We start from the raw sequence: 25,689 nt of genomic DNA on the forward strand, positions 1-25,689 counted from the left end.
TTCCAACTGTCACTCCTTGATTATTCACAGGTTTACAACACTGTATTGATGATACTACATGTTACAACATGTAAATACTGTACATGCATACTAAGGCACACCTGAAATTTGACTGGCTCTGAGAAGCCATTTTTCTAAATAAAGCAAGGTTTGTTGAACAACTTTGTGAAAGAACCACATACCACTACTACATACCACTTTGTGCCCCCAACTGGACACATGCATAAAGACAAAATGTCTTTTGAATGCTTTTCAGCAAATTCAATATGGCGGATAAACCATGTGACCAATTAAGCTGTCCCATACAAGTTTAAGTGAGAGTTTCAGATTTGTACTTTTCTTGGTTCTAAAGAAGATAACTCCTGAATTATCATATATGAAAGCCAGACCACATGACCAAATTGCATGAAAGCTCAATTTCATTTCAGCATTTTCCTGAGTGTTACACTCACTTACCCACAGACATTCTGTAGGAGGTGTTGTCCTTCAGATAAGATTTTAAGACTACCTGGTAATTAAAGATGCAGTGGCACTGCTTGAAAGAGTAAGGGTGTTAACTGTGGTATACTGGCTAAAAACAGCATGCAGCCTAGCTCTATAGATGACTAACTATCTAAATGCTGTGCACCCAAATACTAGATTGGCAACTAACGACAAAAGTTATGACTTTGCAACATCACAAAACAACAACAAACAAAAACACAAGAAATGTTAATCATAAAGAAAGGCTGTAGATAACCAATATTTGCCTGATAAAATGTTATCATGTTACCAGCAGCCATATCACCCTGCAACTCACAACTGGCAACCCACTGAAGCTAAGCAGGTGTGAGCCTGGTCAGTACCTGGATGGGAGACCTCCTGGGAAAGACTAAGGTTGCTGCTGGAAGAGGTGTTAGTGGGGCCAGCAGGGGGCACTCACCCTGTGGTCCATGTGGGTCCTAATGCCCCAGTATAGTGATGGGGACACTATACTGTAAACAGGCGCCGTCCTTCGGATGAGACGTAAAACCGAGGTCCTGACTCTCTGTGGTCATTAAAAATCCCAGGGCGCTTCTCGAAAAGAGTAGGGGTGTACCCCGGTGTCCTGGCCAAATTTCCAATTGGCCCTTACTAATCATGGCCTCCTAATAATCCCCCTCTATGAATTGGCTACATTACTCTGCTCTCCTCCCCACTGATAGCTGATGTGTGGTGAGCGTTCTGGCGCACTATGACTGCCGTCGCATCATCCAGGTGGATGCTGCACATTGGTGGTGGTGGAGGGGAGTCCCCATTACCTGTAAAGCGCTTTGAGTGGAGTGTCCAGAAAAGCGCTATATAAGTGTAAGCAATTATTATTATTATTATCATGTCTAATTCAAGTACTTCCTGGAGCCTCTGCGATGAGAAACAAAATCGAACAGAATATCATGAAAATACACATCTAAATAATACAGTACATAATAGGCAGATGGAAATTGGGATTTATACTGTATGTATTCATGGATCCAATAAATATTTATACTGATTGGGCACAAGCACTTACTGAAGGCACTCTACAATCCCTTTAATGTGTGGTTTATTTCAGAAGTCACTATCAAACCATAAACAATTTTAATGACTAAAATCAAACTGGTTATTTACATAAGATGTACAAGAGACTGCTTAAAATAACATATTATCCTTGGTTCAAAAAGAGAACTACAAGAAAGAAGGAAAGAAAAAAAATACTATGACAGCTGAATATCACTGGCCTGGAAGTCTTCTTTTGGACAAAAAACAATATCTGATGTTTGGCGTGCACAGCAAATTCTCTTCATCCAAACCAATCAACTTCAGTTTAAGAAAATTGATAAGAGAAATATGTGTCTATCCGCTGATATGAGAATAAGTGTCCATCTGCTCTTGAAGTGCTGTCCAATAAGGCAGCTGTTAAATTAAGTGTATGAAATGCCTTCCTGAAACCACAACAAAGATACCTTCAACTGTACGTAATCTAGGAAAAACTGGCAGTCAGTCAGCTTACCAATCAGCTTTTTTCCTGGTGGATTTCCTCCTCTTAAAAGAACACAGGCCTTACAGATAGTCTACAGGGTGCCATGGTTAAGAAGGATACACTTCTGTGAGATATGGCATTCCGTTTTCACTTGCAAGGAATACAATATTTTACTTCTTTTTCGAAAACTGTCAGCAAGGTCTTAACATTGTTAGAGAATGAAAAGAGTGAGGCTGAAGCCTACTGGGAATAGCAAAGAACCATGAACAAAATTCTGTAGCCATCACATTGGTTTATTGCTAGGAAACAGTCTGTGTTTTACCTCGGTTTCACTTTCTCTACCTAAGGATTTTCAGCCACAGGAAATGTATTGTCTGAGGATACATACAGTAGATTGCTTCATGCTGTATGTACTGTATGCTAAACATACCTACTACAAATTAAGGGCAAATAAGATATATATCAGTGAGACAAAAGCAACCAGACAAAAAGTGCATCTTTACATTATTCAGCTGTAGTTTGTAGGAAATATGTTTCCAGCATATTGTGATTTACTGTATGTATGGTAAGTGTTAGTTTTGTTTTGTAAAAAAAGTAGTATTTGTACTGAATGTGTTAACCTTATTCTTATCATTCAGGTGCGGGAATGTTTTGGTTCATTTTTCAGTTCCTCTGAGCTAGAATCTTTAGAAAGTTATGAACCTAGTTATGAACGATTGGAATATTATTAAAAGTTTAGAAAATTATGTAAGCTTTAAGTTGGTCATCCATTTTTTATCCATTATATATACAGTACAATATCTGTGGATATGAAGATGGAAAGGGTCCCAGGTTCTTCTGGAAGCTGGCAGAAGCGTATAAACAGCAACAAAGCAGGCTATTAGGAGTGAAATACTGAAGGGACATGTTTTTGCTTTTGCAGAACAACCTAAAAAGGCCTGCATATATTCTCATACTTAACTAAGACTGATAAGTTGGTAAAGCTCTAGATTAATACACGAACATGGCATTGAAAAACACTTTATAATATTTTTAAAGTGCAGATAGAGTTACATGAATGTAATAACCAATGCCTATAATAAATTTTATGTAAATAACAAAACCCTAATTTTACTCACTCCCCAAAATAAAAGTAATGGGTACGTAATAACTACTTATATGACTAAAGTGGGACCCATTTGTTTTTAATGGACTGAACAAATTCAAGAACAGGGAATCTCCTTCACAATGTTCTGGTTTTTCATCCTTCCATCCCTCAACCCTGTCACTGCTCTTCCAGCAGTTCCCTCATGTAATTCTCCAAGATGGGGGCGCTTCTCAGGGCCTCTCACTTGCTTTCAGCCTGGCACTGCCTTAGTGAAAACCAAACCTGTACCTTAAATTACTCACAGTCTAAACCAGTAAATCCATGGGTCTGTGAACAGTTGCTGAAAAGCACCACATTGGTGGAAATCAGTACAATAACAGGAGTGATAGTTTTGGAAAAAAGAAAGGGGAATTCTTAAGGCCTCTATACTGTAAATCATCTCTGAACATTTAATGTTTGAAATCTAATGAATGATTTATCTTTCAGTCTGTATTTGACTGATGTGTAGCTACTATGAATGAGTGATATAACATTGCAGCCAACTCCATAAAACGGATTTGAGAGCATAGTAAGGTAAAGGAGCTACCACTAAGTGGATTAAATGGATTCTTCTTTACCATGACAAGGGTTTAGCAATCAACCTCCAGGATGATTACAGTGTTTTTCATGACGCAGAGCTAGACTGACTACTAGGCAATAGTGAGCATTTATGCTAGAAGAGAAAGAGGCTAGAGAATGAACTTAACTTTTCATGAGTTGGTTGTCTTCAATACATTTAGCTCCCTAGAGCTGAGGTAAGGAGAAGGGAAGAACTGTTTAAGTAGAAGTAGAGTTTAAAGTTTCTGTCTTTTGTAAAATGTCTATATTTTACTTTTTGACGAAGTATTAATGTTTCAGGCTCAATTGTTCCAACGTAAGCAGATAAATTTAATTATAGAGAAATAACATATAACAATAGAGAGACATAATATGTTTGTATTTATATTGTAAGCATAAAGTATTATTCAAGTTCTTTTTTTTCTCTCAATAAAAGTACTGTATCTATAGCCTAGGGACTTTCAAAACCTTTCAAAGGAAACCATAGTTTCACCTTCCGTAGATGGGTGATAGAATCAACATATGCACAGCACAAGGTCAACATAGTCAATTACAAATACCTTTATGCATTTTTATACAGTATATCGCATTTAGCACTGAGTTCGATTCCCAGGCTGCTACTGTATCTACAGTATGTGGAGTTTGAAAGCTTGCCCCATGTTTGCATTGCGTTTCATAGAGTGCACCACTTTCATCTCACACTCCAAAGCCATAGTGCTAAGCTACAGTATTGTGCTTCTGGGAAAAGAGGCCCTGGTATGAGTGTGGGCATGTTTGTGTTTTTGTGTGCCCTGTGATGGACTGGCGTCCTGTCCAGTCCTAACCCACCTTGTGCCTGTTGCTTGCCAGGATAGGCTCTGGCTTCCTGACAACACTGCATTGGATAAATTGTTTAGAAAATGGTATCCAGTTCAATGTCAGCTTGATAACATGCAGATATTTCAGTGATCCCAGAAGAGTACTGATTCATTGAATACATATTGTTAATACATAAACTATTACATTAAATGTAAAAAGATAAAGTGATGCTGATGTGATTTAAACATAATCAGCCATCCCACAAGAGAAATATATACGGTGCAAAAGGACAAAGTCAAGACAATCTGCTCTTGTGCCCTAGATGTCTTTGCCTGTACAGACTGAGGTACTGTATGAAAAACTACACTTACACCTCCTGGGATAGGTTATCTCAGATGTGGTATACAAAGCAGCATGGCCAGAGGCTGACATTACAATAATGAAAGAACAAGCAGTGCTTCGTGCCCCAGAGACAGATCCTGTTTAAACTGAACTAGGTTGACTGGACTGAGTGCACTGAAGCCTGATAGCAGTGGTACAGTACACACACACTGGAAATCTCAGTAGACTGGGATGAGGTCAGTGCTCTGCAAAAATGGAGGTAAAATGTGAAACCAAATGACCTAGATGGGCTAAATGACTTCATCTCTTTTGTAGTATTTCCTATGTTCTCAATAGGTTCATTCTTATTTTAATATGAGAGAAATCCTTTGTTATGATATATCAAGATTGTGCATTATTTACTCATGTAAAAAGGCCAAAAATATTTAGGAAAGAGAGGGAGAGGGGTGTAAAATAAATATACAGATTACACAATGAGGTTTTTCTTAATAAATTATACAGACTCTCATCTCCAAATCATTAATCTATGATACAGTGTTCAAATGTAATTACATAATACATCATTTAACAAGATAGGTAACTGAAATTGAGGACAGAAGTCAAGCAGTAAAAGAGATCCATTATTGCTGTATAAATGTGCTCTATTAACATTTCAGGCAACCTTGCATTCCCTACATTTTAGAACGACAGGTAGAAGCATATGTATGTCAGATACACACACTTTATTACGCTTCTTGAACGGCACGAAGAAGCTAATTAAAGAAGTTAATTCTCAGCTAATAAATGGGCATTAGGAAAACACAGCTGCATGAATCGGTAAAGCATTCAGAACATTAAGCATTGGGTAATGCAGATTACATAAAGAGCTTCAATCTATTTTTCATGAAGAATGAACTGAATATTTTTTGACTGAAATATACATTAAAAAGCTGACACATTCTTTAATGTATTTTGTCAATACTTACTGTAACATCATTATATCTCAAAGATATTGTGCAATACTCCTGACATTGCCAAAACTGACCGGGAATCTTGCATATTTGGTAAAGCTCTGTTAGGGTTGGTTGAGCGTGTGATTCCTAATGTCTTAAAAAAGAATGTCACTATAACTTCAGACAAGTTGAGGATTCAGAAATTTGAAAATTTATTGAGCCAAAGAGCAATTCTACAGATTCTTGCTACTTTGGGGAATAGTAGTAACTGGGGAATTCTGGTCACTGCCAGCTAAAGACATGACCCAGGCTTGAATCCGTGATCGCAGAGTTCAACCTCCACTTGGTCTCCTAAACATGATTTTTTAATTGAATGTAGCTCTCAACTCAAACACTTCTTAAATACATGATTTCTAAGATTTAATTATAGAAGACCCAGAATGTTTCCTAGCTGGTAATCTAACCGATAATAATGGAAGCAGACTTGACTTGATTATTTAGCAAGGAAGGTAATTCTGTCAAGTCACTTCATTTACAGTATATAATCAAGGGCATAATGAATGAAGAAATGCAGTTTCCATTATAAATTTATTGCATTTTCTGTCATTTCATGTGTATTTATATGTATATGTATTATTAACCTCCAATTTTGAAAATAGTGAATAATTATTAAATATCCGAAAGGAAGATTTCAAAACAGAATGTTTATATGTAAACCACAGGGTTCGGTTTTTGAAAATTCCACAGCTGGTAGAAGCTGATGGAAACGGATGGTCACAACTAGAAATTTTCTGTGTACGCCTATATGAATCAAAGCTCCCTCCCTGCAGTTCTGCTACTGCTGTTCTTCCGGTTTTCACAATGGGCTGAGGTTATCTGAGGAAAATGGTAACTACTCAACGTGCACAAACAAAAGTAATTAGAGAGAAATTAAAACCGTTGTAAAACCTTGCCAATGAGTTGTGCCCAAGACATTTTGGGCGCGTAATAGGATAAATATCTTAAGTACAAAACACAAGGATTATGATATGCGTGATTAAATACATCCTTGAAACAGGAACCAAACCTAAGGATCTTAAAGTTTATCCTGCACTGTGCAAAAAATGGGATCAATGGGAGCTGATCTGATCTGTCAGGGCTGATAAGGTTTCCTAGAGTGCACTGACTTATAGTGTATACACAAGCACACTCAGAGATTTAGAAAAGGCATCACCTACAAAGCACAAAGAACAGTCCAAACAGCTACATTGCTTAATTTCAACATTTCCCGTTCCGACAGTAGACCTACAGTAGGTTATAGTAGTTCAGGTGGGTAGCTGCGTCAGCATGCGTAGGCTGCAAAGGAACAAGTAATAGGTTTATTCCATGCTGAAAAAAAGAAGAAAGAGAACACAACGTTTTGGCCGTGGAGCCTTGACACCTGGAGTTTGACACCTGAAGAAGGCTCCACGGCCGAAACGTTGTGTTCTCTTTCTTCTTTTTTTCAGCATGGAATAAACCTATTACTTGTTCCTCTACAGTAGGTTACTCAACAAGCAGTCCCTCTAATTTAAACCATTGAAGAACTCTGCTACAACCAGCTGCCAAATTACAGTACTGAAATGATAATTAGAAGGATCAATATGACAAGTAATGTCTGGGTTACGTTAAAGAAGTACAACAGTGCAGACAGGATCAGGAGGGACACATGGTGAAAAGCCCTGCTGTGGACACTGAAGGCAAAGAGGCCAAACCAGGAAGTGTGAACTTATGGTGTTCTTGTTATCTAAAGGGGTGCATATCAAAAGTGAAACTAAACAAATGTCATAAACACTGTGGTAAATTAAGAACAGGAAAGAACAGAGTTACAGCTACAAAACAAAGTTAAATACTTGCTGGTGTCACTCGTTTAATGATAAAACGGTAACAAAATCATACAATAAGTTCCAGTTCTGTGAATTGTTTTCCTTATAAACAATTGGATTGTTTTAGGATTATTTTAACCAACCCAAATTAACAAATGTTTCTATGGTCTCTCTGTTCTGTGATTCTTCCAAAGACGTGATCCTTACTGAAGGACTTTGATTAAGATTATATTTTTGTGTTCTAAATACACTTTATAAACTGCCACTGCAACATTTAATGAGAACTTGCAGAAAGATGCTACAGGACCAATTTAAAAAGAGATTTTTGAAATCCAAATAGTAAATTACAAAGTCTTTAATTTTATTTTTGAAACACAGTAGGACAGTCCTGTCCTTTACCTGAACATTTCTCTACTGCAAAATAATTTACCAAATACTCCCAACAGAACATCCACTCCAAATACTAAATGATTATGCTTCCCCTTAGGTTTGATTCCACTTTTTCATAAAACAAATTGACTGGACATCTTGCTTCAAGTCATTTTTTTTTCCACAAGGTACAGTAGTACTGTATAAATTGTCACATACTAGACAATGTATAATAAGAACAGAAGGACTTAATAACAAAAATACAACATTGTTGGCATTTAAAATGAATTTCTTCTAACCCTGTGCACATTTATAAATATTAAAAGCCTAGAACATAGTAAATTAATTTTCATTTGAAAAGAATTTAAAGTTATTTTCTACATAGGCACTTGTATCCGAGGATCAGGCCCTTCATGTGCACTGACATCCGCTGTAAAAAAAAAAATCACTTGTGCTTGTAAAGGAATTGCATGTTTCCCATTTCCACATCCTAGTCTCCCTGAGGAGGGAGCTGCTGTGTACAAGACAATGCTGTGTAATTGCTTTGGTGCCCCCTGGCTCCATGAGAATGTGCCAGCCCCAAGATTAAAATTCATGAGGAAGTGGAAGTCCATGGAACAGTGATCTGTACCCTGCAGCTTTCCCCCAGCTGCCTCTCATCTGTGCAAATTGATCCATGAAGCGCAAATAAGAGACAAAATACCAAATGTGTGCTGGTATTCACATTGGTGCTCCATAGGTCTCTTCCCTCAGTTCAACATTGGTTTAAGTGTTATACAGATACTGGTAATTGGTGTATCTCGTAAATATATGTATGTATAAATATATGGATACAGTAGATTTTAATGGCAAGGACAAATCATGGTAACAATTTAATTTTCAAACTTCAGAACTTAATTTTCACACTACACCAATATTTAAAATAATCATCATTGTATTTTAAAGACCTATAAAAGCTGTTACACATTTTGTGCTTGAGAGGTACTTCTGATAGATAATCTTTAAGCAATTTGATATGAACAGAAACTATAAAATATGATGACAGAAACTTCCTTACAGAATCCATGGGGTCACATTTCCCTCTATTTTGTGATTAATGGGAAGTACACCCAGGTAAATGAAAACTTAACAAGCACATCTGAGTTGTTCAACTAAAGAAAAATGTGGGAAAAATAATTTTTCAAGACAGAGCCTAGCGCATTTAAAGTGACCTAGTTTATTGTCAGTCTAGATTGTTCTTTAGTAAACTTAGATTTCCCAACAATTACTTGGAGGATGTGATTACATGAGAAAGTATTGCATTTCACTCTTGTATGGTCATCTTTTGTGGAAAATCCTAAATGCCATTATATCAGGCCCAACCACATTCTCACTCATGGTCTTGCATAATTGCTCATTATACAATATGTGGCACTGCCGTGGCAAAACAAGGCTTCTTTTATGTAAATTGCTCAATACCCAATACATTTTGTTTAGCATACTGTACATAAAATATTTTAATGATGACCTTTAAGACAACCCAATACTGGTGAGGTTAATTTGGGTAGATATCATATGCGACAAACAGAACCTGCAAAGATCCAGGATGATCCTGGAAACACAAATACACATGGCAAATTTAAGGATTTTGTGAAAAGCCATTCACAGGATTACCACAGAATTTGTAAAGAACTTGTGCCAAAGAACTTGTAAAAAGACGTTTTTTATAAGCAATGACAGGAGCCATAAATACACTAGAGGATCTACATCAGATTCTGTATTTGGCATGCGTAAGTAAAGTATTCTGTACATACAAGGTCTGCACTGTTGATTTAAGACCAAATTATATAAACCCACTCATTGTTTGACAGTAGGCATCATTTTTTTCTCCGCTTACTTTTCATCTAAACACAAAACTTATATGAAGTAAAGGACGTCTTGATTCTTTGCTGATAAAATGCTGCATCTTGATTTAATCAGTCAACAAATGACATAAAAAAACATAGATCAGAATAGGTTTTTGTAAAGATTACATGTCTTGGCACTTCTTCCAATTCTTTCACGTCTGTATCTACTATATGAAACATTGTCCATTGTTCACATTTTCTTTCACACTTTTATGACATACACCACCAGTTCTGCAATCAAGTTGTTAATTTTTTTTGTCTGGAAAACTTTCTTCTAACAACATCATCCTCAACAGAGTTCCAGGTGTATTATATCATTAAAACTGGTCAAATACCAGTTTACTTAGTTTCTCTTATTTTTTCTTGATATGCTAAATTCTATTTACAGTGCTCTCAATCCATTTCCTATTTTGCAATAATTCACAATTTCTTTCCTTTACTCCAGTTCTAATTACTTTGTCATCACAATTTTGTAAAAATGATAACCTATAAATTCTGACAAAATGTCTGCCGAAAATCGCGGTATCGATATTTTCCCCTCATTAACTTTTCATTTTGAAATCTACATTTGTGATAGCTTACACAAATTTAAATTCTGTTACATTCCATCAATGACTAAGAGCTGTATATATGGCGTAAATACTACTTCACATCTTTACTGGTTTGTTTGCTGTTTTTACCTTACCTGCTTGGCTGACATTTCCCCCTTGGAGTGCATGCTGGGACTGGCAGCAGGTGAGGAAGGAGCACTGTGGCTTCCAGAGAGCAACGACCGCACTGTGGCCAGCCACTTCATCCTCGCCACGTTCAGCCAGAGGCCTCTTCACTGCACCTGACAGCAATGCACTCTTGTTCCCTTTATTACCTAGATTACTATATGACAGCCTTCAGGGCATCCTCCTTCACCGTCACAAAAAAAAACAGACTTAAAAGGAACCAGATCGGGAAGCAGATCTTCACTTTGGATTCTCACCACACCACCAGCCACCAAGCAAGTGACACTCAATCCCCTTGCTCTTTTTCCGTCTGTCGCTCCCCCCCCCCCCCACTTCTTTTTCTGTCTCTTTGTTTCCCCCCTAAATCCCAAGAGAGCTCCAGTTCATAATTGTATGCAGTCTGCTCAGATAAATGACTTGCATTGCCAACGCTTGGCAAGTCTGCCAGAATTGGACTTCCCTGTTTCATGGCGCAGGTGGAACGGCTGAGGAAAGGCCTCAGTTCAGACCGGGTGTTACATTGATGAAAATCATAAAGCCGCCAAGACATTAGCACACAGTGAGGACTGTCAGATCCATCATAAACTGAGCTCATTACCCATGCACAAAGATGCATTTTTTTGACGGGGATGAATTCTCCCACTCCATAATCAAGAACAAAGCAGAATTCATGTTTCTTTTACTTTGATGATGTGCCAATAATCAACCAGGGAAAAAAAAGAAATATAAAAAAAAACATACAAAGATGTAATTTGGAGTGTGGTAAATCAAATAACCTGCAGAGGAGCCAGGTCTAGACCTTTCAAAAATTATCTGCATTTATTTGCTAGGAACAGGTCTGCCGGATCCCGGTGCACCCTTCCGTGCAGTCTGCAACCCGGCATAAATTCAGAATTGTCACAGTCCATCACATCAAACCTTCCCCCCAGTCCCCAAATGCCACCACAGCTTGTGGGGACAAAGCAAACTTTCAGGGTTTTATTAAACCAACTGCCTGATTAACATAAAAAAACAACACAAAGGGGAAAAGCCTTCCAGAGGTCAAAATAAAACCAATCCAGTATGGCATAAATAGTGTTAATGTAAAGAATTAAACAAAGATAATCCTGTAATATTACAAAGCAACATTCTAGTGCAGAACTTCTTCAGTGCAGCCATAGCCCAGTAAATGGTTCACTACAGGTATGCTTATTATTTAATGCCCATTCTATCTACCTGCTGTCTTACTACAGGTTTCTGTTTTACCCAAACTATAAGTTAACAGTTCATAGTAAAAATAATATAAAGAATGGTTATGCTGGAAACTAATTAAGGTGATAATGATGTTTAGTTTCAGCTAAAACACCAGCATCCCAAAAGAATGCCACAATCTAAGTATTTTATCATTAATGAACAAAGAAAAACACAAGGTGTAAAAAAGGTGTAAAGTGCATGCTAATATTGTCACATGCAAATTATAAGCAAGCACCAAATGACCAAGATTGATGTAGCAATTTCTAAAGTCACTCTGCTTCTAGAGGAATTGATGACATTGCATGATGACTGCCTTACAGCTACTCCCAGTAAAATAAAAGGAATATGGTTCTGCACTGCTAGCACTCAGTCAGCACAGTTACCAGAACATTCTCCTCATTCAACAATGCAAACCTGCTCCGTTCTTGCAAAGGTCCAGCTATGCTGTACATTAGAATACTGTATACCTCTTATTAATAAAAACTGCAACCCACACCCTGCTGTACTCCTGCCTGCTAACCCACAATATACAGTCACTGCACACTTATGTTTCGTTCGTCACTTAGATAAAACAGCAGGTTCCATTAGCAACTTGACTTTCAATGAAAAAAGGAAACACAATGAACACAGTTTTTGTGTTTGCTGGCAGCAGTCATGGAAATCCATGTTTAGAAGGAAAAAAATGCTTGTATAGCAACATTAGCAAAACTATTGAAAAACAGTGAGACATAGGGTGTTGGAATACTAGATTACACTACCCATGTGTTTCTAATAATTTTCAATGCAGTATCTAGTTTTCAAATTTTATATGTCTAATAAGTACTTACAGTCTAAGTCACCACCAATATGCATAAATACAAAACTCTGGCAGTACTGCATATATTTTTGTCTCCAATTATGTGACAGCACAACAGGCATTCAAGCAAAACCACCAATATTCTATAGTTAAGCATCTGTACATGAAAAAGATATAAGTACCTAGTAAGCAAGGACAAAATATATATAAAAAATACTTCACTATAATAACAATGCCCTCAAGGAAGAGGAATTAGTAAAAGACCTTTCTTTTCATAGAGCGTTAGACATGACTCACTAGCATATTCTTCTCTTCTTAGAATAATGACAATAAAACATTGAGCAAACACTTACTTGGAAAGAAAAGTAAAATAAAAAAGCACAGCACCCACCAAAGAAAAAAAAATCACGTGACAGATTATAAGCAATGTATTAGCCTTGTCCTAAAAAAGGTTAAAGGTGCAGGTTAATGCAACACTTGAGTGCTTTCCATTACCTAACCTCTCCTCCCAATTGCAAGTCCAATTTTTGTACAAAAACCAACATGAAACAATGTCTCATTGTTTGGCAATAGACAGCTCACTCTGTTCCAACACAAAATGAAGAGGCTAATTCATAAGGCTTTTTATTCAGCAGAAACTCGAGATAAAAAAGCACTGCAGGCAATGTGGACAGACTTTCTTTTGAACCCTGCTGATGTGTAAATTTTAGGATCAAATTCTGAAGTGTCTCCCTTTTCCTACGTTCTTTAGGGGGATTTCTGCTTCCAGCACTTGTTCCTTCATAAATACTTGATTGAAACAGAGCTTCATCCAAAACCAGCAGGCTGGGAAAAACAAAAGGTCTGTTAATGCCACTGCAAGAGCTCATAAGAAATCTATTAAAATAACTTAGTTTTGGATTTTGGTCTAAACCTGAAATACATAAAAGGATTAACATTTATACTAAAACCGAAAAGGCAAAAGACTTTACCATCTCTAAGAATTTGTTACATATAGTACTGTGTATTTAGATAGCTAGCCAAGATTGCCTATGAATGTTGAAATACTGCAGGACTTTATAAAAGTAATATAAAGGCGGATCAGCCGATATACAGTATGCTGTGTTAACTCAAACACACAACAGATCCAGTAACACCTGGAATGGAACCAGATAAGCACATTAAACAATGGTCTTCAACAGCCAGAAAGCACCTCCAGTGGTAGTGGCTGAGCATTTGAGTCTCATTAATAATAGTGAGACAGACAAAGCATTATCGTCCAGTTTGCGATCTTTTCAACAAAGAGTAGTATTTAAAACTCTGGAAGTATACAGTATTGCAAGTCCAAAATTCAAGTGGGATACGGGTGAGCACAGTATTTTAGTCAAATTACTAAATTTTTTTTGTATAAAATGGGTCGCAAGGTCATTGGAGGTTGAAAATGAGAATTAAGTTTCAATTTATTTGCTTGGTAAAATAAATTTAAACATGATTTTGCTATGGAAAGTCAGTTGTTGTTTTTTTTCCCACAATTCACATCTTAACAAAGCCTAAGAGGAAATCTACAAGCCTTCAATAAAGCCTTTGTGTTTGCAGCTGACTGAAGTTTCCTAACCTCTAATACTTAAACAACCTGACTTCATTAAACACCTTTCTCAATTCAAAAGAACAATCTGCTGAGTCGTATTAAATGTCTTCCAATTTGCTGAAACACAGCAATAAATCAATTATTCAACACAGCCATAATTCATCTGTCAAAAACAGTCTTGATATCTAGGCAGTTCCAATAAATATCCCTCTTTTTAATTAGAGCAAATCCCAAATTGAATTTACTGGGCTTCTAAAGCAATGTGGCAGATTGTTTGTATGTAAACTCATGCAGATGTATTTAATTGAACAATTAAATCTAATTGGCATAGAAGGACTTTTGTTACACATAAATTTCAACATTATTTGAGATACTGCATATTACAAGGTTATTGCTGTGATAAACAGAATCATAAAATAAAACCTGACCTATATAACACAAGTCTTGTAGCTGAAAAGTAATGATTTTGCAGTATCTGCTGATGCAGCTGCTCTTCTTATCAGTTGCCAGGATTATTAAGCCAACAAACAGGCTTCCAAGAATTAATTTTGATGATGGGTTTACAGATGGCCAGATGTAAACAATTATAGTACAAAATACATGACAGAAATCTAAAAATGCACATAAAATGTATATATCGTATCTACACAACTGTAATATTATGTTGAGCATTACTCTTGCACTGCATGATACATTGAAAAAATAAAAATACCTTACTTCTTAAAAAAGAAAAAAACTCCCATATTTAAAGTCTCCAGAAATGCTCTACTGCAGCTATCATGGAACACATTGTGGCACAAAACACTCAGAATAAAACATGTAATGTCAGATATTTTTCAAAATGATATGAAACATTTTGTATACTGTATTAATAGAAAATAGATACATTCTATTCAATTGTGTTTTAAGTTTCATAAATAGTAAATGCACTTTTGTTATATCATTTTTAATTGTTCATATTAATTTCAGTACAGAGCTCTATGTTGGTCCAGAATTAAAATATTCCCTTTTTTAAGCAATAAAAAATAATTTTAGGGCTTAAGTCAGAAATTACACGTCTTACAGTTAATTTTTTACAGTTAAGATTTTTAATATAGTACTAACAAAGCTGGAAAAGAACTGACGTCATCATATTGTATACAAACTTGAAAATGGGTACGTTTTCCAAAGCTATTCAACTATTAAACTAAAAAAAATGATATTTAAAACATTCCAACTGAAAATACTAAAAATAGCTCAAATACATGTCTTAGTGTACATTCTGCCAAAACTAAATCAACTGATCCGCTTTAAACTACAAACATAATTGTGTGTAAAAATAAATCTGGCACAGGGACACAGAGGGAAGTAATGATTTACACAGCAGAGAAAACATTTTAACAGGCACAGGTGTTCCACAACACGCCCCATCAAAAGCAATCTCTAATCTGGGTGTGTTATTAATATGACATTTGAAAGGTTACTGAAGAGCTGAAAGAAAACAGGAAAATGAAGCCAGGGAGTATTTTCAATGTAAAAATAGACAGACAAAATCCCCCAAAACAAACAAGCAATACAATAAAAAGGTCAGAAATGCAACAAAAACAAAAATCACTGAAGTATATTTGTGATTCAGTTCTGTTTTACTGTTTGACAGTTATCAGTAAAAATAAGACTGAAAATATTTAATCTGTCTTTAACTGTTTTTTCACACTGAATTTTAACTAAAGTTATGAGAAACTTGGTATTTAAGTTCCTTCATGTGGAATAGAAAAGTCTTAATCCAGGGATATAGACTTATTTTGTGTCAAACCACACATTAGTGTCAACGTTGCTGTAAATACAAGATGTGAACATTTTGTACAACCCTCAAATTGTTACTCCTCCTTGCCTTCAATCTGTGTTTTATAATGATACTGTGCACCTGATAGCCTTTGGTGAAAAAAACAACGCAAAAGCCTTTTGCACATCTCAGAAATCTGCTCTGAGATTTTTTCAAATGTTTCCAGGGTTTCTCATCTATTTTAGCAACACAGGAGATTACTAGAGTAAAGGCTGTCCTCAACAAATGACAAGGATTAGCTGCATTTCAAGTATATTCCTGACAAATTATCACACTATCACATACACTATACAGTGGTTCTGTGAAAGTGTTGTCATGACTACATAGAAGGCTACAAATCACTGCAATGGAATTCATCACTTAATTGACAATGCAATTAAAGTGCTAGGTCATGTCATTTATTTGTGGTTTTGCTTTCTTGGCAGGTGTTGTGTAAACACCACGATAAGCAGTTTTGACAGGGTGGGTTTTGCTCCAGTCCGTGTGTTTGTCTCAGCCACTGATTTCACATATGTCCATAAAGAATTTTCAAGGCTAGTATAAAATGTGCATCAAAACTTGGGGAATTGAGAGGACATTATGATTTTACCATAATACAAAAGAAAATAAGCAACATTAAAATGTTTAGATGAAACCTAAAAAAACATGTAATAGAAAATAGTAAACGGGGTATTTATGCACTGTTATTACATACAGTCATTTCATTAAATGATAACCCATTTTAGTCAGACTTACAGTATTGAGCAATTGTGTTCTGTGGTGAATTCATTTTTTAATGTTTGATATATTCTTCTTTGTCAAGTTCAAACTATTTCTGCTTGGCTAAGGTCAGGTGATATATCAATTTCAAACCTGCAATAAATTCTGCTATAAATTAGACTTAGGTAAACTCACTATGTAAATAGCTTCACTGTCATGTTAAATACAGTATGTCTTTTACCCACATTTTGCATTCTTGATGATATTCCACAAATGTTTAAGAAAGGACCTACAATACATTCTTTCTTTAGAGGTACATCTTCTGAGTTTGCTGTTCTGTTTGGATACCTGCAAACCAACCCCAAAATCTCATGTCAACATATTAATGTTGTACTGTGGTTATTCTGATGGTCTTCTCACATACTGTTTCATCCCAGAGTAGAAAATGTTAAACATTGTTTAATATGTCTATAACTTTATCCTCAACTTTTCTTTTGACCAGTCTTCATGGCGCTTGTTCCAAGTGAGCATGGATTAAAAAGCAGCAGTATTGTAAATTTCAAAACTTAATATTTTGATATGAATGGTTACAAATGAGAGAACCGTCGCTATCAGTGTGTGAATGATATGAACATCTCACCTATTCATTTCGTAAAGGAAACAGGATATCAGTTTTAGCAACATGGATGAACAGCTTGTTCCTGGCTCCCAAAGCCATTTCTCAGGTTTAAAGAGACTTCTAAGTAATTCTGGTTAGTGTTTCCCTGTTGACCCAAGAGAAATCCATTGGGTTGATTCTGTCAGTGCCTTTGAGGATTGTACTCTTTTCTGTTAAAATAATTTTAACCTATTGCATCAGTGAAGGATGTTCCTTTACCCCTCGTAATGTAGCTAGTCACTCTTCTTTGGACTGATTTGTAAGGGGCAATGTAGCATTTTATCTGCTTCCATCGAGTCATGGTACACGTATCTCACTTTTCAGTGCATTCCCCTAACATCCCCTAATATCTTGCATTTCAAGGAGAACCATTACCAATCAAAGCTAATATGGGTTGTCTCTGGTTTTATCCATTAGTTCAGTTTCTAAAGTATCTTGATGACTGAGAGAGTAATGTGCAATACCTAAATTGTAAGGGTTAACACATTTATTGGAGTAACCTCAAGAAGTAAAGTTTACAAAGGAGACATTTTTTCCACTGGGTAACTTGTTCCATGTTCCACAACACTTTATATTAAGAAATTCCTCTTGGTCTTGGCTTTAAATGCACTTTTTGCAGGTTCTACAATCAAGGTTAAATTACAGTAAAACATATCAGTGGATTTGTCTGATATCTGATGATCAGTGGAGCTTCCTTTCACAAAGGGATAATAAACTTGTGAAACCTAATGTATTATATACCAATGCTCAAATAAGAACACATCAGCCTGCATTTAGCATCAGTAGATCATCAGGATATACTGTATAATGTCATTTGTATTTTAGATAGTCATTAGGTTTGTGATTGAGTGGTACTGCGCATTCGGATAACAAAACACTGTGATCAAGTCATGTGATTTCACAGCATTTAGCATTTGTGTAGTGTTGAACATGCCAAAACAAACTGTTAAGGAAAAACAAACACCCATTCAGAAGTATCTTAATTATCACAAAACTAGCAAAACGCCTTGCCTAAGTAATGAATAGCTTGGTTGCTGTTGGCATTATTGAACATGGTATGTTTGTGAGAGAAACTGCTCACAGAATGACAAGTTTTGCTTCAACAATCAGCAGACAAGATCAGAGAAACCAGGAAACTAGTTCTGTGAGGAACAGGCCACATCCTGGAAGGTAGAGGGTCACCACACTGGCCCAGGAAGGTTACATTGATCTGATTAATTTGTAATTGTAGTCAGATTGCAGATTACAATAATTACAGCATGTGAATTTCATTTCAGTAGAATGATTTTAGCTTACTGCACGAAAATGAACCATCATCAGCTGATTACAGCTTTACAGGAAGAGTGGTGGAACATCCCACAGCGATCTCTGCAGAGGCTGATAAGGTCTGTGTGTAAGTACTGCAAAGACTGTGTTAATGGAGTATTTTGTTCCTTACCAGTAAGATGTACGAGTATCCCATTATTGGGATCACAACTATATTTGGAATAAAAATATGATATTGTTATATTGTAATATACAATATTGTATATTTTAAAGGAATTATAAATTAATAAAAATACAAAATCAAATTTGGTAAAATAACAATGAATAGAATCAAGTTAAATACCGAAAGTAGAATATCTCATTCAAGACAACAGACTGTTTTAATTTGGAGACTGTTTTCATCCATAAAAGAGATGTTACTCTACAATTGCAAAGCAAAAAAATGTAAAACTTTAACAAACTACACTATGACAACCATTAAATTGCAAAAGATCCGAGGTCATTGAATGTGATAAATATTACAGAACAAAACAATAAAATCATTAAAATTATTTGGCCCCCCGATAGAAAAAACTAACACATTACCATTATACTTCAGAAAACACAACGAATATATTGTTGTGACCTGTGAACTAAATGCCTGAACATATGTATACAAATACATCTATGTTTTTTATCTGGCAAACACAGAAATGCATTCTTTATGGCACCTAATGGAGGGGGAAATGCAGTCTGAATAAGACAATCTACAGATAAATGGAAGAGAGGTTGCATCACTCACCCTTAATGACAGGAGAAAGTTTGTTTCATGTTCCTACATCAGAAACAAGCATCTGCCAATTTGTAACAAAGAACAAAAGTAAATGGCACATTACACATCGGCTGTGGCTTTTGGCAGAAGCGGTAAGACAGCCTCAAAGAAAACTCCAACCTTTTATAGAAACCATAAAAGACCGCACTGGGCGCAGGCAAAATAGTCTGGGCAAGGAAAACTGCTGGGTAAACAAATCAAAACAGAATGGAAATTTACATGTTCCCAGAGGCATTACAACAAAGTTGTAACAGTCACTCTGAGTTTCCTTGCACTTGCCTTAATTATTAATAATAGTACATTGTTATCCATCCCAAATGTTATAAAGCTGCATTATTATCATTATCTTTAACTACTACTTTTGTCAATACTGTTATAGAAACAGTACCTTAAAAAACAGGTTTTGGCCAATAAGAATCCTTACATTCTGAAGCCACTTGCACTTCAAGTGTACGACAGTAAATATATGTTTCACCTATTGTAGTTCTTATACATTTATCTTGAGTGGAAAGTGCTACAAGCCATCTGTGCACCTTAGTTCTTTTGAACATGATATTTTAGGATCACTTGCATGAACACCATTAAGACTACATTTACGTTAACCTCTGGGTCACGTTGACAAGATAACTAAGCTATCTGTTTCACAGTAATGAAATCTTCCAGAGTCCTTTATGTTATGAATTAAGGTCATCAACTGTCCCACTTCTCACTTCAGTGTCCAGTACAGAACGCATACATAAACCAAACTTTTGTTTCTTTTTTCCTTCTTTAGCATTGCATTAAAAGCACCTAACAGTATATCTGTGATATGTCTACTGTATGCTCAGTAAGTTGAATGACATGATATACACTACCTTATACTAATTTTAAATACTAAAAATATTAAATGTCTATTTTGCATTGCATTTATTCTGCATTTATCATTTAGGAATCTGTGGCAAATATGTAACAGTTATCATAACTGGAAAACAATTTATAATAAAAAGTACCGCATGTTTTGAAGTCAATAGCTTTGAAGTCAATTACTGGAACTTAACCATAACAACCCAGTACTATCTCTTTTTTACATGCATGTACTACAGTATCATGTAAACCTGTCTAAATCTCTTCCGTAAGACAATTACACAACATAAAGCCATGTGTTCCTGCGGCACAGATACAATTTTTAAATCTCGCAGCCAAACAAATACAAAATACAGCAAATACAAATACAGCACTTCTTCCAAGTTAGAATTATAATCATTAATCCAGTGTCCATATTCCTTATGAAACACAAATTTGCTTTGCCCTCACAATAAAACACTGCGTGGATCGCTGATGCATTACAAATGTTAGCTTGGACGCTGAAAGCCCAGTCAAAGCTGTGCTTAAGCCCTACATTCTTTGATTCTGGTGTGGTAAAAGCAGGCCAAACCTTTTTCATGCTTTTTTATTGTATGCTTTCTTCTGAAGCATGGATCATTAAAATAATATTGAAGAGGCAGCAATGTTGCCTACTGCTAAGCTGCATTGTGAATACCAAGGTATGAAGGCAGACGAAATCAAGAGATGGTAATGCAGACATGACAAGACAGTCAGAAGCCAAGCAAGACCGAATCTGGTCATTGCTGGAGAGGGAGGGATTTTTACGGGAAAAGTGAGCTAGAGTTGAAAAGACATAGAACACACATCCCTCTAGCATGAATCTCCTCATCGATGACTCAGCCAATGCGTAAGACTCGCAGAAATCTTTTGGATGAGACGTGAAATGATACAGTAAATAAAGTGATCTCTGTGTACTTACAAGAAGTGGGCCTCCTAATAGGAGGTATTTTTTGATCCCGCATTGGAAAAGCAAAATACTTTCAGCTTTCTAAGACAAAAAAAATCATTTACTTAAACTTAAAATCTTGTAAATATTTCCATGTCTACATTGTTAAGTGGATAGTGACTGTTATATTCTGCTTTTGGAGTCTTATTTAATGTAGCTAATGCTCTGCCTACTATCTCCACAGCTACTTATCCAAATGATCATTAAATGCTGCTGCTAGATTATTATTTTCTCTTATTGTCTGTGACTGGACAAGAAGAGCGATATTATGAGTTGATTTCTGTTGACTCCTTTCTATTATGGACATTATCCACAGTAAAGTGTTGTTTGACCTATAGTACTTTATCATGTCCACCGTAAACCTTGATTTTTATACTGATGTTAAAAATGATTCCAAGATGTTGTACATTACTCCGTTTTTGAAAATCATACATAATGAGAAGGTTTATTTTCCATGTTGCCTATATAACGATACACAAGCATTTGTGAGAAGCAAAACACCATCTTACATTGTATAAAGATGCAAGATGGAATATGATGAAAAACAATGTACTTCTGAAACAAATACTTGATATAAACAAGGTTCTCTATGCAGCAATGAAAAGCAAATTGACAATATGTTGAAGTACTATGCCCATGTGATATGGAGTCGGTGAATATAAAGTCAATACTTAGCCAGACTTGAATTTTTATTGTGTTTAAATGAAGCAATACTATTATTTCTAAAACACCAAAAATAATTAGAAGGTTTGTTTTTTGTCAGCATAAAATACAATGCACTAAATCATAGTTTTAGAAATAATAAATAACTTGTGGGCAGAAGAACTGTGTCTGAACACAGTTTTCATTCCAATCCCTGAAATACTAATAACTTTGCTTCTAAACAGATGGCAAATATGTCAAACCTATTGCTCCCTTAGGACATCCTGGACATTTAGTGACTTGTGTTCATGTAGATTTTCTTACATCTGGCCTCATAGAATCAATAATTCAATTTAATAATAGGATTATAAGCAAAGAACAGGAATAAAAAAACTAACAGTGAGAAAAAGAAAATATTGTTTTCAAGAGAAGGAGACTGCACAAAATGATGAGGAAAAAGTCCATTAAATTAAATTTATAATGTTCTACTTCTGTGTTAGGCACCCTATCTGGCTTAGGCCCAACATGTTCTGTGCTTCTGACCCTGGATTCAACTTTTTCAGCTCCCCAGTACTCCAGATGCCATCTCCTGAACCTGAGCCTATCAAGTGTCCTAATCTGACTCATTCAGTATACAGCATGTCCTACCATGTCTGCTGTTCCCTGCAATAGTATATGTCCTACCTACAGCTGCTCCAGACTTATGCAGTGGAAGTCCCCAAGAGTCCCCAACTCCCCTAGGGCAAATTCACAAATACAGCTCCCGAATTGTGTTCTTTTGTGCTAGTGGTGCTAGTATAAATACTGCAAGCACCAGCTCGATTACTACATTACAACCGGGCAGCCCTGACCACTGAATCTTACTGCTGTATTTACTTATGTCAAATATCTCTATCCATACTTCAACCTCTACCCTGCTGCAACCACCAGGATAGACCCTGTTCTCTTTCCTGTCATCCATCCCATTCAGCCCTCACTCGCACAAGAGAACTTAACTTATACTGTAACTCTCTGTTCATAAGTCCAGGCTGTGAGCAGCATTCATACAGTACAAGCGCTCACCTTCTAGCTGGTCCCGACGAGATTGGGTCACTTGTCTGTCTGTCTGGCTGGCTGGCTGACTTTCAACCAAGCAGCCAATTTTCTTATTAAGCCACCAATTAATCACTACATTTATGGCTTGATTCTAAAAGGCTGAACAAGCTCATCAGGAGAGCAAGCTCTGTCATTGGGTCTGACCTAGACCCCTTTGAGGTAGCGGCTGAGAGGAGAATAGTGTCCAAGCTAGAGGCCATCATGGACAACATCTCCCACCCCCTCTATGACAGGCTTGTAGAAATGAAGAGCACGTTCAGCAAGAGACTGATTCATCCACAGTGCGACAGGGAGCGCTACAGGAGGTCATTCTTGCCTTCTGCAATTAGACTGTACAACGCATCCACCTTGCGTCTGGGCAGAGGCAACATTGACAGGGATCTGTTTCTGGACTGAACACATCTACACATCTACTGCTACATCTGTTATTTTTCTTTTCCCGTTTATAACCGTTTTTTGTGCAATATATGTCAGGGACCAGTGCAGTACATTTATATTTACTGTATATTTATATCTATATTTACATCTATATTTATATTCATATGTGCAATATGATTTTTCTGCATACTGTTCTGTTCTAGTTTGTTCTTTGTGTGTCCTGGACTGTGAGTAACTCTTTTAGTGCACCCCTCACTGTACTGATTGTATTGTATGTATTGTATTATTATTATTATTATTGTATCATTCGTTACACTGTGGCTGTGTTGTCTGTGTTAAGCTGCTGTTGCACTGCAATTTCCCTCACGGGATCAATAAAGTATCTATCTATCTCTAACTTGATTCAGTGCTAGACTGGTGCTCTGACATTGAGCTTCTGTGCTTAGTTTTTCAACTCTGTGCTCATTGCTTGCTCACATGTCTACCAAAGAACACTTCTATCAGCACCGGTGCACCTGTGAGCACTCTACCCATCTGCCTGTATCCTGGGCAGACCCATTCCTATTAATCCATCTACTTATATCCTGGGCAGTCCCATTCCCGTCAAACTGTCAGTCTGAATCCCAGGCAGCTCTGTTCCTGTCCACCCAATTGCCTCAATCTCCTGTTAATCTGTTTGTATCCTTGGCAATTTGTCCATCAATTTGTCTGGGCCTCAGTGATGTCCTCTCTTTTCTCTTGGCTCTTAGATTCCATGCCATCCTGCCCACTATGCTCTTCCTTCATGTTATTTTGCCCTTTGGAGTCCCTGCAACTCTTTAATTTCTCCTATCTTTCTTCTTTTGCCTTCAGGTGTCCTACCCACCTATGACTTTGTCCCTAACAATGTCTTCTGTACTCTTATCTCTTTTGCATTAATCACACCTAAAGTGTGATCTGATCTTCATGTAAGTCATAATAATATATAAACACAATCTGACTAAACAAATAACACACAGACAATTATACTTAGACATGGACATTGCTCAAACAATGTGTTCAATATAGACATGGAAAAGTACAATTGTGTGTTATTTGTTTAATTAGATAGTATTTATGTATTATTATGGCAGAGATGGAGATCAGACCACATGTTAGGAGCAATTATTGCAGGGATACAGATAATTTTAAAGGATTCAAAAACGTTTTCTCACCACTGTGCAATCAGACAATTCAGGAGTTAGATGTTAACTTGGCTTTTTCTCCTCAAATCAATGCAATTGGCTACATTACTCTGCTCTCCTCCCCACTGATAGCTGATGTGTGGTGAGCGTTCTGGCGCACTATGGCTGTCGTCGCATCATCCAGGTGGATGCTGCACATTGGTGGTGGTGGAAGGGAGTCCCCATTACCTGTAAAAGCGCTTTGAGTGGAGTGTCCAGAAAAGGCATATCAATTTCAACACCCTTGAATGCTGATGCTCCATGTCATTTCGTGCACGTGTACACATTCTGTGTACCTCAGCTCCCAGGTTCTACTTCAAGTCAGACAGCTTCACAGAAATGGCACACATATTCTGCCTTGTATAACCACTGATCATACTATATATCTGATCAAAGCAGCTAAGCAAAATGCTTAGCTTGCAAAGTTGACTTTGCTAATGCCTTTTAACTAATGTTTATTGACACTAATCTACGCTACCACTTACGGGTGCACTGACAAAATAATCACTATTTTATTGGCTGTCTAAAGCTTTGCATGTCCTTCAGAGAAAATGACATCGAACACTGGCCATTAAAATTCTCTCTCATCTTTATTTTGAATTTCGCAAGGGTTTGTGCACCGTTACATTTCATCACCATTGCTCCAAAAATAAGTGAAACCACAAAGATCTAAGCATCACAAAAACTTCTGAATGCTTCACTTGTGACAGCAACCAATTTACAAGTAAGCAGGGGATTTTCACCCTTGCTTACCTAAATTACTAATTTGTTCTTTTATTTCTAAATTAAAAGGACCAACAGTTCTTCAAGAAAAAAAAAGTTTCATTTTTCTTATATTTTAATAGTTCTGCATTGGTTGACCCCCTTTGGGGGTCCTAATTTCTTCATCCTAGTACCAGATGGGTAACACTCAGTCATATGAATTAAGCTAAAGCTTCTTATGTCTAACTACTCAATACATATCTTTAAACATACTGTATTTTCCTATTGGGTGACGTTATTCTTCGTCAAAAGCCATTAACACAATGTCAGGAGGGATGGTTCAAGATCTCCATTACTTGTGTTACTCTAACATGTAATTCTTCATGACAGTACAGTACTTCCTGTAAAACTACAAATACCATGGACATTCACATAAGTAGCTGCATCAGCATGCATAGG

General features: G+C 36.5%; 1 protein-coding gene across 2 annotated transcripts in view; it reads right to left on the reverse strand.

Annotated features, from left to right (window-relative positions):
* The window catches only part of nav3 (neuron navigator 3), a 350,214-nt gene that overhangs the window by 230,539 nt on the left and 93,986 nt on the right, over positions 1–25,689 (reverse strand). The window contains exon 1 of one of the 2 annotated variants that reach the window (XM_015352850.2): positions 10,519–10,671. The exons of the other annotated variant lie outside the window; for it this stretch is intronic. Coding sequence (XP_015208336.2) covers positions 10,519–10,629 — 111 coding nt within the window. The 5' untranslated portion in view covers positions 10,630–10,671. Of the gene's footprint in view, positions 1–10,518; positions 10,672–25,689 lie in introns of those variants that run through there. 2 annotated transcript variants of the gene reach the window in all.

The sequence above is a fragment of the Lepisosteus oculatus genome, chromosome 7, assembly GCF_040954835.1.
Source record: "Lepisosteus oculatus isolate fLepOcu1 chromosome 7, fLepOcu1.hap2, whole genome shotgun sequence".
Lineage (NCBI taxonomy): Eukaryota > Metazoa > Chordata > Actinopteri > Semionotiformes > Lepisosteidae > Lepisosteus > Lepisosteus oculatus.